General features: G+C 37.7%; 1 protein-coding gene across 2 annotated transcripts in view; it reads left to right on the forward strand.

Moving 5' to 3' along the window:
- Positions 1 to 20,313, forward strand: part of LINGO2 (leucine rich repeat and Ig domain containing 2) — a 213,490-nt gene that overhangs the window by 13,538 nt on the left and 179,639 nt on the right. For both annotated transcript variants that reach the window (XM_061468771.1, XM_061468772.1), the window contains exon 2: positions 18,044 to 18,086. In XM_061468771.1, coding sequence (XP_061324755.1) covers positions 18,044 to 18,086 — 43 coding nt within the window. The remainder of the gene's footprint in view (positions 1 to 18,043; positions 18,087 to 20,313) is intronic.

Below are 20,313 nucleotides of genomic sequence, written 5' to 3' on the forward strand. Positions count from 1 at the left end.
GTGCTTTGAATGAGTTTTATGTTTAAAAAGATTTTAAAAAGATGCCAGTATACTCAATGCACTGAACTGGACAGCATAGTGATGTCAGTTGGAAACTGAGAATTCTCTGGAGCAAAAATTAATACAAATTCCATTTATGTTCATTCTGTTCCTGTTTCCACTCCCTAGTTTAGGTTCATTCTTGTAATATATACATTGTTACCTCTTATTTCCTTTTTCATTCTGTGTGGAGAGTCTTTCTAATTTACTATTTTGGGAAACATTTTTTTCCAGTTAGTTTAAGATAAGATTTTTTTCTTTTCCTCTATATTGTGTAGCACAGAATAAATGATCTCATCTAGCATTTGGAATCAGCCTTGATTGAAAACTTTGGCTTATTTTTTTCCTGCCTGGTTAATGAGCACAGGCCTGCAAATCCTTATTTATTTATGTGTACTGTACTCTATTTAAATTTCTGTCAAAGGAGACTTTGTGGTTTATACCTAAACTTGGATTTAAGTATCATTCCTGAACATAAATGGGATGTTGCCTCCAGGCAGGAAAACACTGGAAATGAAATACAAATAAGGAAAATAAGATTTAAACAATGAAGTGTTGATGTGGGTGAATAGATAACAGGCATTGCCTTTTCATTTGTTTGAAACAATTTGGAACCAATTTAACTTACATTAAATAAGTGTGGATAATATCGTATCATATGTACCTTGCTGCATTTTTTCAATTAAAGCCCCAGTTTTCTGCAGTACTTTACTGGCTTATGTTCAGGAGCCACCAGATGCATACTACTTATAACGTGACTTAATCAGAATCAGGACCAGTTAAGAATCAAAATGGATGCCTTCTTGTGAAGTGTCATTCCTTGAAATTTTGGGAAATTTGCAGATGCAAAAAATTTAGATGAATACAAATAAACTTCAGATAAGCATCCAAGCCTTTAATATGGGTTCACATTAAGTATGTCATCCTTTAATAGTCGGACAAATGATAGTTTCAATATTTGATATTCTTTCTTTCATCAACATTTTAAAACATTCCCTTTGTTTTGAAAGTATAACTAGTGGGAGTAAAATTTCTCTGCCACTAGCAGCCCTCTCTCTTCTTATGTATCTTACAGCTAAAGATGAGCCAAGGCTGAAGGAGATTGCTGACTACCACTCTGTTAACAAAATACAGTAATGAATCATGGCCAGTCATTAATCAGAAAACATTGATGTGGCGGAGAAGCGTCCCCAGTTGTTACTCTTTTCTTCATTAGTTCTTTGAAAGTAAGTATAAAATTTTTTTTATTTTCTGTAGCTTTAGGCAGTAGCTCCAGAATATCTGCCCAACTGAAGCTGGCAAGTATCAGTTACTGTTGATATCAGTTACTGTTAAAAATTTTCAGTAAGATGACTTAAATGGGAAAATCCAGGATTTTAAATGTGTTATTTATGTAATTAAATTATTTGACCCTCCTGAAACTACTAGACAGCCAGCAATGTGTGGTGGCAGCCCAGTAGGCCAATCGAATCTCGGACTACACAGAGAGATGTGTCCAGTGGGTCAAGGGAGTTGATTCTCACCCTCTCCACTCATGAAATCCCACTTTCATCCAGTTCTGGGGCCCCAGTACAAGAAAGGGGCACAACAGTGGTCAGAGGGCTGGAGCATCTCTCCTGTGAAGAAAGGCCAAGAGAGTTGAGTTTTTCAGTCCAGAGAAGAGAAGGCTCCTGGGACACCTTATTGCAGACTTTCAGTACATAAAGGGGGCTTACACAGAAGACAGAAGAAGACTTTTTACCAAAGCCTGCAGTGACAGGATAAGAGGCAATGGTTTTAAACTGAAAGAGAGGATATTTAGACTGGATAAAGCATTTTTTACCAGGGAAGTTATGGATGTCCCATTGTTGGAAATATTTAAGTTCAGGTTGGATGGGACACAGAGCAGCCTGGTCGAGTGAAAGACATCCCTTCCCACTGAAGGGAGATGATCTCCAAATGTCCCTTCCAACCCAAACCATTCTATGTTTCCATTAAAAAAAGTGCAATACTGGAAAGATGCTTAAGGTTGTCCTCTCAGCTTCAGCACTGATGGTGTCTAATGCACAGATAGTATGAAGTCAAGACAAATCATCCGTTAATTGCAGAAGTATCATGTGCCACTTCCCTGGGGACTGCTTTCTAGATTTCTCATGTAGCTATGCAAAGTAGGTTGGAAAACAGTACTCTACCTTAGTGCTTGTCAAGCAGAATTAGAGTCCCTGCCTCCAAATAGTCCTAGGCATTAGGGTTTTTTACCTTCTTTCTATTTAGGGGACACAGTTTCCCAGTTTGGTCAAAATGTAGGCAAAGATCCTTCTTCCTCACCAGCCAGACTTAATGAGAAGTGTTACTTTCTTTTTTTTTTTTGTAGAATACAGCAACTTAAATCCTCTGCTGTGTGGGATGTGAGGTACAGGAAATGCACTGAATTATCTTATTTACTGTACTGATTACAAGGCACAGTACAGTTCTCTAAACCACGTTTAGTACTCATTACATGGCATCCCTGTTAGCAGCACGTAAAAACATTTCCTGTTATATTCAGAAGCAACTAGATTTATCAGGTTTATGTACTCAGAGAACTTTAAAAAATAGATTTATTTATCACCATTCTCCTTTTACTACAAATGTTAGCAATTAATTCCATGTGAGCAAGCTTATTAAATGATAAAAGTGAGAATTTATCTGCAGAGTTGAAGTGTGGCTCCCAAGGAACAAAAAGCAAAGGTAAACTCATTGTCATGTCTTCTGCCAGTCTCTTCCTCCAATGGTAATGGAAGTTCAAGGCACCCCATTTTTAAAGGCTGTTTTTTGTGAAAGTGAGAAAAGTCTCAAGGGGAGGAGAAAGAGCATATTTGTTTTCAAAACCAATTAGATGCCTACCCTCTATTGTAATAAAGTGAAGGCAGATACTTACAAGAGTAAGTATCTATACAAGTGTTTGAACCTCTGGGTTTCCAAAGGCTTTAATATATCTGTTTTGTAAGTGCCACAGCCATGTTAAAGCTGTGGGCTTGTAGATGCAAGTGAGCTTGGACTTTTTATGACTTTTTCTTTCCTCATGAAAGTGTCCCCATTTCAAATGTTCACAATGCTGTAGGCTCCCTTGCACTTTATTATGTAGATATAATCAAAGCCAAGATTTGTAACCATAATCCAACACTTGTAATGAACTGAGAATTGTTAATGCAATCACCACTCCATTCCCCATGTTCAGATATCATAACTTTAATCCAAGTTAATAAATCTTCTCATTTGTAGTAATGAGGCTGGTAGACTGTTTTCCCATAATATTAGAGGATTTAAAACAAATGGGAAAATATGCACAACTGAATCCTTCTGGCACTTTAAGCTGCCAAAAGCCACTTATCTGAGGGGCTCTGATGTTCTTCTCAAAACCTGCATTTAACTATAAATATCACTTTACAGTTTAATAGGACTTCAAAAGCAAATATGAGGTAACATGTGCCATGAAGGGATCCAAGATCCAACTAATCTCTTGCTTTTCTTCTTTCTTTTCTTTTTAAAAAAATTACATAAGAGGGTTTTTAAGTCAACTATTACTTAATTGCCGTGTGTTTGCCCTGCTAATATTCAAGCAGTTTCTTACTCTGTATTGGTCTGCATAATTTCTGTGGGCCATCTGAATTTCTGTCAGTCCATTGAGATTCCTTTTTTTTTTCCCCTGGAAGGAAACAGAAATACTGTGTTTTGAATAGAAGCACATTGGGAAAAATAGGATGGGGTAAAGCAGTGATTAGTACTGAGTACTATTTTTCCAACTGGAGAGTGGGGATATATGTTTACTTTTTCAGAAAACATGAGTGTGGCACTTCTCAGACTAATAAATTGATTGCAAATCTGCATGAAATCACCTATTCCCTTAAAAGCTTATAGTACTTGTATGAGCAAACAAAACAGACAAAATGAGGCCGTAGTTTTTCTAAGACAAAGACCGCAAACCTGGCACTTATTCCCCAGTGGTACTGTTGGCCACAGGATGAATGTCCTGGATCTCCTTTTGCTTGGTTCCTTTACAGTCACCTGTTCTTATGTCTATTCCAAATGCCCTGCTTTGGTTACCCCATGCTTGACACAATACTGTCTTGGGTTTTGTGTCCCTCTGGCACAAATCATGAGTAAGAATGGTAGGCAGGAGCAAGTTTTGGAAACGTATGTAGCTGCTAAGAGTAATACTGAGGTGATTACCTAGGTAGTGTCCTTTAAGTGTGTTTAAAGGCACTAAACTAACTTAGGCTTTTATTTTTTCTTTAAATGCACTAGATTGTATCTTATTGCTGTTTTTATTTCTTCAAGTCAGTATTTCTGTATTGTTTTCTTAGGTAGCTGTCAGACCTTTGTAACCATAGTATCCAAGTTCCTCCTCATCTTTAATGTATTTCTTCTTGTAAATGCAGTCATGTCATGCTATTATCTGTACTATTTTAACTGAGATAAAATAAGACACTAACTTACCTCTGTACGGTTTCAAAGGAAGTTTATGGTGGAACAGGGACTAAAGCTTCTGCTCCCGCATTTTTCACTATGCATTATTAGCTACTTGACCATTGCTTATGCATCATACTTAAATGTGCCAAGGGAAATTAGTGGCCTGTCTCTTCTTGGGAAAGAAACTCCTTTGTTTTGAGTATGAATAAGAGATTTTTCTTCTTCACCCTTGGACTCTCCTTGAGGAGTTGAATATGCTGGTATTTCATTACATGCTACTTACAAAAGAGACATTGTAAATATAATGCTTATGTTAAGTTTTCAGTAGCACAAAAATTAATCCCCAGTTATCTTGAAGTGTGAGAAAAATTGTGTCTGAAGTGTGAACTGGAGATGCAAGAAAACTTGGCTTTGGTTTGATGTCTTTGGTGACATACAAATAGTTTATCATAAGTTACCAAACAACATTTTTTTGTTTTTACATTCATTAGCAATGTCAACACTGTGCTTCTTCTAGCCTCCAGTTGAGTGAATTAGTTCTGTTTAAGGACATCTATGAATGTGCTTAATAGCAATCAAAGTCAGTTGGAGCCAAACAAGAACTTAATTACTTATTCAGAAGAGAGACTTTCAATTATCCTCACAATTCTTCCCAGGGTTTTGAAGAAAAGGATTACAGTGGCTCAGTTTCAGCCTTTGTGATTATCAGTGTCTCCAGATCCAGTGTAAGTGCCTCAGCTTTGAGAAGATTCAATAGCCAAGGTATTTCGAAGACAGTATTTGGTGGCAAGTTCCAGAGAAGATCTGAAATAGAATATTTGAAGAGAGAGAAAATGTTCTTTTTGTTCCATCACAGTTCATTTTTACAGTGCTTTTATCCTCACTTAGTATCTTAGGAGCATTATTGGCATGTAATATACTTTGCTTCTGCTTCATTTCACCATATATAAACCTGAGATGGGTAAGACAGAAGTAAACATTGAAAAAATTCTGAGAAAAAAACACGATGATGTAAGAAAGAGATGTAAAGATGACAAACTGCAGGATTTGAAGTAAAAAGCTGAGGACTCCAGGAGTGAAAAGCAATACTGATTACCAAATGGCTCAGCTTAAGTAGGGTGATAAGAAAAAAAATCAAGTTCCCTCTCTCTTCTGTAACAGAGAGTTTTCAAAGACATCATATACAAGTGTCCAGATGTAATAGCTGTCCTTTAGAAAAGTAGCTGTTAGTAGCCCTCTGCTCCTTAACCCATGCAGAATTACTGTCCTTGCGATATTTCCCATATACAGAAGTAACCATTGGATACACAATCACATTGAGTTCTGTTCATTTTCTGAAATATAATGATGATTTGTAAAGTAATCTCACTACATCATTTCAGTGTTGAACATTTGAAGCAAATATACATATTAAAGTGTCTCCCATTATGAATTTTTTTTTTTGCTTTAAATAGGAATTAATTCATGTAACCTTAATTTTCTTCAGCATGATCCATAATGTCCAATAAACCCAGTGTCATTTTGCAATATGATCAGTTTGCTCCCTCTGTAGTAAATGATGCTTTCAGACCTATTGGAATATGCATCCGTCTACTTAAGCCCATGAACCACCTAGTGTAGACTCATTTGCTCATCTAGTTAGACTTATTTACTAGTCTACACTAGTGCTGGTGCTGCTATCATTTATATGGGCCAATTCAATGAAAATAAACTAATTACAGATCTGATAAGCCTCCTGTACCACAGATGATGCTAATTTAACTGTGTTTTGATTTTTAATATGTCTATGTTGACAAGTCCTATCTAATCACAGCATGAGATAAACTATGAGCGGCTCTTCAGTGTCTTTAACTAAGGACAGAGATTCTGAATGCTTGTAGATGGGAGTAATATCTTGAATGCTTGAGTGATATCTTGTATTTGTATTTAAAATTAAAGTTAAGCAATGAAAGTACATAAGAAATAAAATAATTCCTTGCCATTTTTCCCCTTTATCTGTTATAAAAGAATTTTGCAAGTTTATTTTGGTTTTAAGAAACAAGAAATTTTCTCTTCGCAAGGAACAACAGCTGGTTGGCTATCAAAACCTTCTGTGAAATTCAGCTCCAATCCAAAACAAAATTTTTCTATATTAAAAAAATTAGTTTCTTTGCTTTATTGAGCGATATCAACTTCTTTTGTAATGTCTGAGAACAGGAAATTGAAATATTGTGCACTTTTATTTTTCCATTTTATGTTCATTTGTTGCAGCATTATTCTACTTAGCATTATTCTCCACATTTCTTTTTTTTTTGTTTGTTTTCCATTTAAATGAGTTTCTAGCATCTGTTTGCTTTCATTTGTTTTCCAGAGGGCTGTGTTCTATTGTATAAATCGTACTAACCTTTCTCCTGTGCTATCCTTAAAAGGCTGACTTGTAACTGGATTGCCACTTTTGCTGATTCCACCTTTATGTTACAGTCTTTTACCTTAAGGTTCCCAAATAATTTTGTTTCAGGTAACTGTTGTTGCAGTTTGTTTTGAAATCGCAGTTATTCCTTATTTCTACTTCAGTGCTTCTAGGTAATTAGTAATAACACAGGCAAATAGTAGTCAACATCAAGCCTCTAAAAAGCATAATATTCACAGTATATAACAGCTCTAAGGTTCTTTCTTGCTAAGCAGGATTGCTGGTTTAAGCTGTTGGTTTCAAAGAGATGTCTTTTAAATGAATGACATATATCATTAAAAAAAAAGAAGACTGCAAAAGAGACAAAATCATCTTTCTGTAACAACATGGAATATTTTCTTTAAGGTGATGAAATTAATTACTGTTCTATTAATAATTATAATTAGGCATCTACAGGCTTACTTCATTTTACGTCTTGGTATGTGTAAGCCTTCATTTTAGTGGGGATGTACAGATACCATGTATAAACGATATACAGGATCTAAAAGGAATGGGGAAAAGCCTGTTTAGCAGTATCATTCTTTTAAAGGCTTTTATCAGCATAACATTTGGGCGCCATCAAGTAACTGATGGATTGCATGGCTGACCTTAAACTGTGTAAAACAGGGAAGTAGCGTCACAATTTCCAAAGGGCAAAGCAGCTGTCTTTAAAATTGCACAGCAGGTATCTCTGGCTGGGGCCGAACTGTATGTTCACTTGTTACAGTAAAGATGTTGTGTTAAGATAGCCTTTATAGGAATATGAACTTCTTGTTTCAACTTGAGTCATTCTGGTCTTTAAAAAAAAAAATACAAAACCCACAGTATCTGAGAGGAAAATTGATTTCCTGAAGTGGCTTAGATCAATCATAGAATCAACTAGGTTGGAAAAGAACTTTAAGATCTTCATGTCCAACTGTTCCCCCAGGGTTGCCAAGTCCACCACTAAACCATGTCACTAAAAGCCTCATCTACACAGTTTTTGAACACTTCCAGGAACAGTGAATTCCACCACTTCACTGGGCAGCCTGTTCAATGCCTGATCACCCTCTCTGGGAAGAAATTTTTCTTAATATCCAATCTAAACCTCCCCTGGTACAGCTTGAGGCTGTTTCCTCTTGTCCTATCACTTGTTACTTGGGAGATCAGCCACCTCCTGGCTCCATCATCTTTTCAGGCATCTGTAGAAAAGTTAGGGTCAGAAGGAACCTTAAAGATCATCTGGTTCCAACCCCCTGCCACAGGCAGGGACACCTTTCACTAGACCAGGCTGCTCAAAGCCCTGTCCAACCTGACCTTGAACACTGACACGGATGGAGCAGCCACAGCTTCCCTGGGCAACCTGTTCCAGTGCCTCACCACCCTCACAGTAAAGAACGTCTTCTTAATGTCTAGTGCAAATCTACACTCTTTCAGTGTCAAATCAAATCAATATCAAAGCTGTTTATTGTTAACAGCACATAATTAATTGATAATTAGTGAATTATACATTTGAGGCCAACAGCAATAACAAAAAACTATACACCACAATACTAAACACAAAACATTAGTAAATACCTACAAATTTCCAGGCATCCTGCTGTAGCAAACCACAAAGAGATACACACATACACATGAAAGCATGTATGTTTCCCTGCACACCACCTCCTCTTACAGGCTCTGGATGTTGCAAACCTCTTTCCTGGCTATGTGGGCCCCTGCCACACACTCTGCCATGGCAGAATGAACACTGCAGTGTACCTGCAGTGGTACCACCCTGAAGCCCACTGCCCCACACACCACAATGTCCTAGATACATACCTCAGTGTGTGGTCTCTTCTCTGTGTCCTTGCACCATGATGGCTCTTAGTGGGGTGAAAGTAGCCAGCAGCACTCCACAGGAAGGCTTCTCTGCCCATCCCAGCAGTGCTCAGGGTTACTCTTCTACACACAGAGTTCCTGTGTTAATGTTCTTTGCTTTTGCTTCCAGATTTAAAAAATCGCAAAATACATTTCATTTGTCTCAGGTATTTTAAGGTATATTTAAAGCAATAATGGGTGTACAGAATAGAAATAAGAATGTGCAATAGGCCTGCATTTGACTTTTTTTCTTTCAGAAGATGCTGACAAAATTGCAGTGATGTTAGAAGCTTACAAAATTTCTGCTAAAAATCAATATATACAAAACAGCAAGACGTTGTCTTGTACAGTAGCAATATTTGGACAGTGGTGGGATCTTAGGTTAGGGGCATAAATGAAGATTAAATAATATTCATTTGTTTGGCTTTATAATAGGAAGGATAGCACACGTAAGATGGAACAATGTAGTGTGATGGGAGAATACATATATCTTCCTCTAACAAAGCAATGAAAAATAGTTATACTTGTATACTTATGATCTTTGCTTCCTGAAAAAATACACATGCCTTCCCTGGAAGCCCCATTATATGCAGCTATGTTCTAAGTAATCTAGTTATGTATACTGGAATACAACAGTTAGAAAGGGAGGTGAGCATTCCAGGGAGAGAATGCTCAACAATAGCAAGTATAACCCTGTTCAGCAATTTTAAATAGGATTCATTATTACTGTTTTCTAATAATGCAAGTTAATAATAGAAACCCATGCACTGATACAGTCTTCTCAATGCTTTTTTAGGAGCAGACCCCAATGAACTTTGATTATTACTTTTGGTGCATTACCATGTAGGTTGTTCTCTGACACATGATTTTTTTTTTACATTGAAATCTTCTGTTATTTACAATGTTGTTTCTGTTTTGAGATTGATTTTACTTTATTCACCTTTTTTGGTTATTTTCCTTCTGTCTGTTCTATATTTTTCTCCATTATTTGCTCTCTTTATTAAAGCAAAAAATACTTAGCTGGGCAGCTTCCAGATATAGCTGTAGTTTTGATTCCATTTCCAGTCAATCTCACCCTCATGTTGATTTGTGTTGAGAGCTCATTTCTAATAAGCAAGCAATTCATTTTGCAGGTCCAAATAAAACTACTTTGGGGAGGATTGAATGCTTTTGTATGTTCAGCTCTTAATTTCAAATCTCATAAGTCAATATGTGTCTGTGAGGACAAGTTTGAACATGGTATTCTGTGTTTTATAGTTGTCCTAAATTAATTGCTCATGCTAAACGTTATTCAACTCAAGTTATGTGCTGACAGAAGCCAGACAACTTTGATCTGATTAGTTAGGCTTATTGTCAATATGTTGCTACCACAGGCATAGGGGCTTTGTTTTATTATATATAGTATACTTTTTATTGTGGTGGTTCCTTCTGGGAATATGGGGATTAAAGGCTTTTTAGTTTTGTAAATTCTTCAGAAATTACACACTGCTTATTATTCAAAATGGGCAAATTTGCTTTCAAATAGCACTTTTCACTTAGATAACTTCAAATTATATGAATTTGAAGTACTGTGAAAATGAAAAGTCTTATTCTCATACCTGAAGATTTTGGTGGAAAAGGTACATGAATCTAGATTTAAATTGCCTGGGATTCAAGTTAAAGGCATGGATGCATCTTAAAAGCTGTATATGATCTGTTTTAAGAATCAACAAGTAAGACGATTATCTGACCAGCTCCTTTTCCTAAACCAACTAAAATATGTCTGTTTACAAAGACCTCCCCTCTGCCTAATTCATCCATTTTTAAAGGCCTCTGACGCAAGTCTTCTTCATTAGCAGAACATCTGGGAATTAAGTGGGATTTCTTCTTCACATGACTTCAGCACCTGATGCTCTATCCCAGAAGAGGTTCTCAGGAGCTCAATAAAGCAAACTTTGCTGTTAATATAATGTTACAGGAAGGCAAAACATGTTTTGGTCAAAGTTATGTGAGAAAAAGCAGAGCTGAGATTTCATATGCATGATTCTCAGTTCTTTGTTCCTCACTCAGTAAAACACACTGATTGTAAAATAATATGTTTCCTGCAAGGACTGAAACATGAAATATTGACTAAGGACAGGAAATAAGAATAAAGGCAACTCTATTTCATAACATGATGCCTGATTATATCTCAGTTTGCCTGCTTCATTCTTTCCTAACATTATATAACTTCATATTATCTTTTGCTTCCCAGGAAAAAGGTCATGTCTATATTTGTCATGAATTAATGGAGTCTGTGTAGATATAAGAAATATTAAAAATCAGTGAATTGGTATGCATTTATAATTGTGTGAAACTGAGATGATGTCAGGACAGAAAATATTCATTCCTTTTTCTTCTTTAATCTCAGAATAGCCCACATCCAATATCTTAGCTGCTTTTTTGGCTAGTCTAAACCACCTTCAGTAGAGGCACTCTTATTTATATACTCTGGGGACAATAGTATTAGGACTTTAGTCCTGATCATTCATCAGCTGTATTAGGATGAATTCAACTCTACACACCTGGTCCAAAAAAGGAGTAGAAGTAAAAAAGCAGAAATGTGAGTAACCCATAGTCATATCCCTCTTCTGTCGATTTTGAATGAAAAGAGATGGAGAAATTGATCTAAGTCAGTCAGCAAAACTGTTTAGTCAGACTGCTTTTAACAACTTACACTGAGGCTATTGGCCAGCCATTAGTCTGTCGATTGACACATATATTCAATTCCAAGCAAAGTAAGATTCCAGCTTGTAGTCAGTACAGACTTTATTTGTGCTTTGAAAAAAGAAAGTCCAGACAGCTTTAGTTTTCATTTGGAAGTAGAATTTAAAGCAAACTATGGAACCTCAAAAATTATTGTTGAATGAGGTCATTATTCCCTGGTAGTCTTTGCTAATGACTTTGCTAATAACACCCACTTCAATCCAGTCTAAGGGAGCACAGGTAGGATTCTGATAATCCTTTTATCCATTAGTTGAACTCTTTTACCTGATAAGAATTTGAGACGTAGGTCTTTCTAAACTGTGTTTAGTGACTAAGCTTTCCAGAAAACCTGAGAGATGTAGAGTTATGGTTGCATAATTGCTGTGTGTGTACTTTGGGAGGGAGGATTGAAATATTAGCCCCAGCACATGCTGATATACACTGCTGAAACAGTTCTTATAACTGAGTGCCGGAGGGCATTGTCTTTATCATGCTTTAATACCTCTCAAGCCAGGTGCACCTTAATCCATCAAGTTTTTTGTTGTGAAGTTTTTTATGTAGCAGGAGGAGATATGTACTATTACGTAAAGTCTCATCACAGGTAGAGTTAGTAGTTGTTGCAATCTCAGAATATCTGTTGATGCCTGTCAAGCTCAGGTGTGACGGAGCAAGGTGTGTTTGTGACAGCACTTGTAGAGACAGAATTGAAAACCCTAGAAGCAACTGCTTTTGGGAGCTTTATTGATAAAAGGCTCTCAAAGTAAGTAAATCAGTAAGTAACAGGAATATCTCCATTTAAGAGCACTGGAATAGCTACAGTAGTCTTTTTGTTTACAACGTAAATATCAGGTTTTACTTCTACTCCCAGTAGAATGGAGTGAATTCTGGGGTGATATTAAAGAAGGCAAGAAAGGTACAATGGTTTCCCTTTGAACAGTTTAAACTGATCTACTGTGAGGTGTTAGCAAAAGGCGTAAATTGAAGTTCAGTAGGGAATTGTTACAACTTGCCACTTTGAATAACTGTCCTGGGTTCAGCAGTAGCAGTCATGTTTCTCCTCCTTGGTAGCTGGTGCAGTGCAGTGTTTTGACTTTCGGCTCAGGAACGGAGCTGATAGAGATGTTTTGGTTTGGCCAAGGACTTTGTGAGCCTCATGCTCTGCCAGGGAGGAGGGGAAGCTGGGAGGAAGCAGAGACAGGACACCTGACCCAAACTGACCAAAGAGCTATTCCATACCACAGCACGTCATGCCCAGGATGTAACTGGGAGTGAGCCGGAAGGGCTGGGAGACTGCAGGGTTGGAGGAGGTATCGGTCGGAGCTTGGTCGGGCTTGGGGGGCGAGTTATCGGTCAGCGGGTGGTGAGGTGTTGTATTCTGTTCCCTTGTTATTTCCTTTATCATTATTATCATTGGTGGTAGCAGTAGTGATTTGTGTTATACTTTAGTTACTAAACTGTTCTTATCTCAACCCGTGGGAGTTGCATTCTTTTGATTCTCCTCTCCGTCCCTCCGAGAGCAGGGGGAGGGAAAGAAAGGGGGGGAAGTGAGTGAACGAATTACCTGACTGGGTTTAAACCACGACAGTTCTTTTTGGCGCCCAACGTGGGGCACGAAGGGTTGAGATAACGACAGATTTGACTGGATTAATAGTCATTCGTCACAATGCTGATTTATTGGGTATCAGAGTTGTTTCTCTTGATCTCACAGCTTCAGAATGTTGTAACTTACGTAGAGCCGGTATTTGCTGTGTTAGTGTTTATTAAGTGTGGGGCCTGGGCTAAGGTTCTTGTCTCACTATGCTTTATGGCAATGGCTTGTAATACGGGTGGGCTCCAGCAGCAGGGCGGGACGGACGTGGCCGTGGACTTGTACCTGGCCGTCCGGCTGCTCTTCACCGTCCTGGCCCTCGCCCTACTCGCTTGGGGGGCGAGTTATCGGTCAGCGGGTGGTGAGGTGTTGTATTCTGTTCCCTTGTTATTTCCTTTATCATTATTATCATTGGTGGTAGCAGTAGTGATTTGTGTTATACTTTAGTTACTAAACTGTTCTTATCTCAGCCCGTGGGAGTTGCATTCTTTTGATTCTCCTCTCCGTCCCTCCAAGAGCAGGGGGAGGGAAAGAAAGGGGGGGAAGTGAGCGAACGAATTACCTGACTGGGTTTAAACCACGACAATAACCTTTTGTTAACTGCATCTTTGGCCACACACTTATTTTCTGACTCCTCATCTTTGCTTGCCCCGGCTTAGGATGTACAGGATGCCATAGATATGGAAATTTATTTCTTGCCCTCCTCCAAATTCCTGATTCAATTAGGTGGTTTCAGTTACAGTTATATTACTCTGATAAAAGAATTCTCAAAACTAGGTTAGCCAAGGAGTGGTATGAAAAAGGCTTTATAGAAGTTGTCATTTGTGATGGTCTTGTGTTGTCTGCAATACTGCGGGAGGAAAAGATTCTAGAAATTTGCTGGGATTTAATTTTATTTAAAAGTCAAAATACAATGAGAAAACAGATGCTATCAGCAGCAGTTTCCACTTCAGAGCATCATGCAAGCCTGATTCTAGCAATGAGATCTTTGCTGTGACACTGAGCGTGAAAGGGTAGGAAAGTATTTTCTGCCTAGGGCAGCTCCTTCACGCATACACAACCCTTCCTTCTCACATATTGCTGTAAGCTCTTGAAGACTTTCTATGAAGCTCTGAAGGGAGAACCTTGTAGTCTATAAGGGACATCTTCATGCTGCACATATGGCCTTTATCCTCCCTGAATGCACTGCTGTCAAGTCACTGAAACGTGTTACATGTGCACTGGTGAGCAGGTGAGGTAGCTGACTTTGCTATAAGTCACAGTAGCACTCTGCAGAAGCTGGGCAGCAGAAGAGAAATTGACGTGCTCCTCTTTTACTTATTTCTTCTGGGGCTCTGACTGGGTCAAAATTTCAGAGTAGTTAAGTAAAATTTCAGTCTGTTTTCTCAAGAAATTCCTTTCTGGCAATGCATGCTTTACTTTCATGAAGAATTTTCCTGTGGATGTAGAGTTAATTAGAACTGAATAATGCTCATCTTCCTATAGCTGCAAGACTCTACCCACCCTTGTATGCTAAAAGTGAATCCCCATGTTAGTCCATGAAATAAACACCCAAAATTCTGTTTTTTTTCTTGCTTATGTAATGAACATGCTAGACATGGTTATATATAAAAAGAGGATAAAAAAAAAAAAAAACACTGATCTGTAATTATGTGATCTCATTTGGCATCTAACTATATGATAAGAAATCAGTGATTAAATTTCCATTCAAGGTCTTTGTTCATCAGTCACAAAACAAGTTCAGTAATTGCCCCTTAGTTATTGTGAGAACTGTGCCTTCATTATTACATTCCTAATTGTTTTCAGTTAAGGAAATCTATTTTTATAGATCACTCTGCTGCCTCTTTCAGACTGGGTGAGTCTCCATTTTTTTCAGTGTAGAAACCTAGGCCTATAGATTATGTTAAAAGAAATTCATATTACCCTGCTGGTATATGCAATTGGACCATACTGCATAAATAACCTGAGTACACGTTATATTTTGTTCTATGTTCTATGAGGCATCTCAATTCAAAATGTTTTATGAAAATTCACAGAACTTCCCAGCAGAGACCTGTAGTCTACCTGAAAGTGACAAGAGTTTCATCATCAAAGAAAAATCAGTTTTATGTTGTAACTGTGGGTGAGATAAAACCATCTTCTGTGTGGAAATGCCATATTTGTTGTCCAGTCGATTCCGCAGACAGAATGTGTATGGTTTTGACCACTAACTTGCAAGTTTCTTATCGGGAAATTTTCATTGTATCCCTTGAAGTGAATTAAACACGTTTGTGCTTAAATGTAAAAATTTTAATGCACATTGCACTGGACACCCTACCAGCATGTGCAGCTTTACAGGGAGTCTGAAAAGGTGTGTCATAAGCCAATTCCTTATGTGCACTTGTACAGGCACCAACCCCATGAGTGTCAGCAAAGGGTCCCTCAGGTAACATTGGATCCATGCAGCAGCCCAGCTCTGTTACTCAAAGATGGCCCCTGAGGTCATTCCTGGGTCAGAAATTACCAGTGCTGAGCTGCTACAATTTGAATTTCACCTTCACTTTACTGGTGTACACACAACACTTACAACTTGACTGCATATGCTAGCTTTCGAGAGGATTAGTAAGATGGCAGTTTTGTGGCAAAACAGCTGCTCTTTCAGCAGATTCTTTGAAGAATAGGGACACTAGAACTATAACCTGACAGTCCTTGGTGGAACTTTCTACCAGAGCCAAATCAGGTGCTTCCTGAAATCTAAACCACCCTTTTAGTATTAGTCCTGAATGATAATATCATGAATTAAGAGTTGTGGGGACTTTTTGGGAAAAAAAAAAAAAAAAAAAGGCAAAAGATATAAAACTCTGTTTGGAAATACGGACTTTAAATTAAGGAGCCTGTCACATATGCAGCAGTACTGGAAGAAGCTTGACATTCTAAGGCCTCTGATTATAAGGTGGTAGTTAGAGACATGTGAATTCTATGAAGTATCAATTACAGCTAAAACAATATATTCTGCAAATGTTTTCTACCTTTCATAGTTGTCCTTACTTGAGGGAGGGTGTTTTTTCTTACTGTTGTAACTGTTCTTAGTATGTTTTCCCCAATCATTCCATGTAGAAGGAGGATGTACCATCCTGACTTTAATGTGTTTGTTTCGAATACAATTTCGAGCTTATTAATTCAAATCATCATATTTTAGGTATGGGCCTGTTTGGGGTCTTTTGTGCTAAGTATCACCTTTTAAAAATTTGGAAAGTTTTTTTCTAAGTTTCAATTGACATTTTTAACAGATTAATTCCATTGAAAATGTTTGTCAGAAGTTGCAGTCTCTTTAAAATCAAATAAATATTGGTGTGTTGATCTGTACACACAAGTATATACTTGAGAAGAAAAATGCAAATCGGAACCCATCTCTAATAAGCATTCTATTGAGACAGAAATATATGGTTTATTTTTGAGTGAGCTACCTAGGAAATACATTCTCAAAATCAGTTTCACAGAGTTTCAGGGATTATCTAATAAACTGAAGATTTCAGGAGATTTGGGAATGATACAAGGTAGGATCTGAAATTTTGCAGATTACTCTTAGACCACTCATGGTGCAAATATGCAAACCTCCTATATCTAGCCATATTCAGTATGCTTTTCAGATTGCCTTTTGTTCCCTCACAAGGGGGTCACAAGTCAAGTTACTGAAGATGGGAAAATACACTTTTCTTTGTGCTAGCCAATAAAGCAACACCTATTGAGACATGGTTACTTGTCTTAATGCACCACTGTGATGTGTTCCTACAGAGATCATTTAATGATCTGAACCTAAAGCAAATATTTTGGGTGATCACCATAAGTTGTGTATTTTGCTATAAAGCAATTAAACCTGTGAAATTAAGATGAATATGTTGGTTGCACTATACACATTGTGATAAGGCTAGCTCTCTAGTTAGTATAGCAGTACTGTACTTAGACTATCTCTCCTCATGCTTCAAGGGTGACAGGTAATTTCACACTTCCAGAGAACTGAGTATAGCAAGTCCAAAGTTTTATGACTTAAGACATTTTCAAAGTGGTGAGGAATAAACAAAAATTTTCAGTCACAATATGTCAATTCTAGATACATATATTTATAGGTGTATAAATATGTAAGCATACATTTAAATATATACATGAGGTGAGCAATGGTTGGCAAAGGTAGGCTACCATAGGAGTAATCTTCTTCCTAATCTCAGAAAAATATGTGACAGTTCTCTGTCAACAGTGCTATGATGTCTTGAACTTAAGGGTGAAATCCTCCAACACTATAAGCTGCTATCAATTTTCTCAAATCATTCTAGATTTCGAGAAAAAGTTTCTGCTCCAGAGATTCTTTCACATTAGAGTATGAGAAAGGATTGTTTTATAATAATACGTGAAATTAACAGAAGTTAGAATGGGAAAAGACATCAAAGTTTTCCTGTGCAAAATAAGATGGTCCCAGTGCTCAGTCTGTAATGCTTTCTCCAATGTATTGACACCAGTATTGGTAAAACAGGAGAAGTTCAGTTGTTATATTCCCCTTCATTCCAAAAAAGCTGAGTAAGAGGTTGCTGCAAGCTATGTTATTTTCTGTCATCTGTAAGACTGGTATTTATTTTTGAACTATTTGTTACTGCTGCTGCAGTAACTAATGCTGCAGATGGAGTACAAAATATTGTTGATTCCTGCTTCATAAAATATTTGATTTAGACAGATTTCTTGCTAGACTTCGTAATGCAAAATAAGCTGAAATCCAGGTCGGGAGGCTGCAGTGGTCAGGAGTGTGTTTTACAGTGGACCTTCTTCTCAGAAACCTCAAAAGAGGAACTGAAGGACTGAAAAAATTACACTCATCTTTTGAAGGTAGCTTTATGTCAGCAAGGAGCATGCTGTTGGTACTAAAGAAGCTTGCAAACTGTGCTAAGTAAAAGATTTCAGATAACAGGATTTTTTGTCTTAAACTGAATTACAGAAGTTTTAACAGGTGTATCTTATTTCCAAAGGTGCAGCAATTATCTCCAGGACTTGAACCCACTGAGTCTTAAGGTACATTATTTTTACTTTCCATGGCAATACAACTTGATCTAATATGTTTTGTGTTAATGCTTGTGGTTATGTTTCAAGAAAGTTAAAAATGAAATGGTTTTAATCATAAGTTTACAAGTTAAGATTTTTTTTTCATATGTAGAAGAACTGGGATGTATATTGTATTCTTTTCATTGACCGATGTAAGTTGATATATGACAGGCCATATATCTCACCATTGTTAAATGGATAAAACAGGCTTAACTGATTCACGGGCTGGTAAGTTTTGCTCCATTTTGCGGCTTCCACTCTGAAGTCATGAAATCTGAAATAGGTAGGAAAGCATAGGACAATTTCTGCATTTTATGAAGCCTTTTGTTATAGAAACTTAGTTTGGACAGAACGTGTATCAAAGCTGGAGTTTCTGCAACTCATTGTTTTAGAACTTCACCTTTCCATTTTATATAAAATGAGGTTTTAGATCTAAGACTATGGAGGGGAAAAAAAGAGGAATTTTAGAGAATTAGGAATTTAGCAAATAAAAATGCAGCAACTTTTGAAATCAAAAATATCATCTCTATTTTTAGTGTTTGATTTTATGGTTGCTGCTGCTCTTTGTTCATGTCTGTGGATTCTTGTGGACAGGGAGTGAGAGTATAGAGAGGTTAGAAAGCATACATGCATGCACCTGGAGAGCTAATCAGTGAATTCTTCGGTGTCTTTTTTATATTACTTGTTAGCCTCCAGGTATGCTTGCTCACACACTTCCACTCTTCAAGGTTGAAAAGACTATGAGGAGTCTCTGCTCTCCCCGGCCCATGCTAGATTTATTAGTAAAGGTCTCCTCCCCTCTTTATGTGCGTGTTTCCAGGTGTCTTCTGGTAAACCCACCGTCATTATTAGAAACAATAAGTGTCCATGTTCAGAACTTTTGCTCATGCAGTATCTCCAATGAGACTGGGATGTCACAACTGTTTCATGAAGCAAAAGATTTGCACATACAGGTAATATGCTTCATTCATGATCCACTGGAGTTGCTGCTACTGTTCAGAGCAGTTGGCAGCTCCTCTGATGCACCCCACATCAGTCACTGTAGAAACATCTGTTTTCATTCCACCAACAAGCAGTGAACTGACAAGCAGTAAAAAAACAGCCATCAGCCAGTCATAACACTTTTTATCCATCAGTGATAGAAAAATTCCTGTTTCCAGTGTTGCTACCTGAGTATTTCCACCTAGCTGGCATGCTGCTTTTACCTTCAGATTAACTTCTGATAACTGCTAAATATGTGATTTCACTGGGTTTGGACCAATTTTCAGTAGGTGACTATCCTAGTAATTTTAGATTTGGTTAACGTATTTTGTTGGCTAGTCAGGGAGGACAGAAGTCAAACAGGTTGTGGGGAACAGCCATGTTACTCTCAGGGTTGCATATTCTGCCATGCAACAATTAGCTGGTATCAGTCTTCCAAACCAATAACCAGGACTGCAAATGCAAATGATGCTCCTAAAACAGAAGACATTTGTAGCCAGTAGCCTTTGCATTTGATGTTTGAAACTGACCTGTGAGCATGCATACACTATAGCCACCCCTAAATATGTATCAGTACAACACTGAATTTTGTTTCACCCTATACTGTAGCTTCAAAAGTCTCCTAGACATACAAGGATTCAGATGGCACCTTCACACTACTTTCTTTTGGAAGCCCCCGCTTTCTCTTCTAGCACATTCTCACTTTACTCTGTGTTTTGTTGCTACTGCTGTTAATACCTCTGTCACAAACCCACTGAAAGTACTGAAAATCCAGTACCAGTATTTAAAACAAGTCATCAGAACTGATGTTTTATTGATTGCTATGTTCTTCTCGCTCCAGTAGATGTTTCACCACACTTTGCCTGTGATCTTGATTTAAATAGTAGACCTTTGTGTCAGTTAGCGTCTTATACATTTATATGGTGTGGCACAAAAGAAACTCTTTGTCCTGGGTTCAGCAGTAGCAGTTATTTTTCTCCTTCTTGGTAGCTGGTGCAGTGCAGTGTTTTGACTTTCAGCTCAGGAACAGAGCTGATAACAAGGATGTTTTGGTTTGGCCAAGGACTTTGTGAGCCTCATGCTGTGCCAGGGAGGAGGGGAAGCCGGGAGGAAGCAGAGACAGGACACCTGACCCAAACAGACCAAAGAGGTATTCCATACCACAGCACGTCATGCCCAGGATGTAACTGGGAGTTACCCGGAAGGACACGGGCTT

The sequence above is a fragment of the Pezoporus flaviventris genome, unplaced genomic scaffold, assembly GCF_033815535.1.
Source record: "Pezoporus flaviventris isolate CSIRO_AGI_PZ_B2104156 unplaced genomic scaffold, CSIRO_AGI_Pfla_v1 ptg000050l, whole genome shotgun sequence".
In the NCBI taxonomy this organism is placed as follows: domain Eukaryota; kingdom Metazoa; phylum Chordata; class Aves; order Psittaciformes; family Psittacidae; genus Pezoporus; species Pezoporus flaviventris.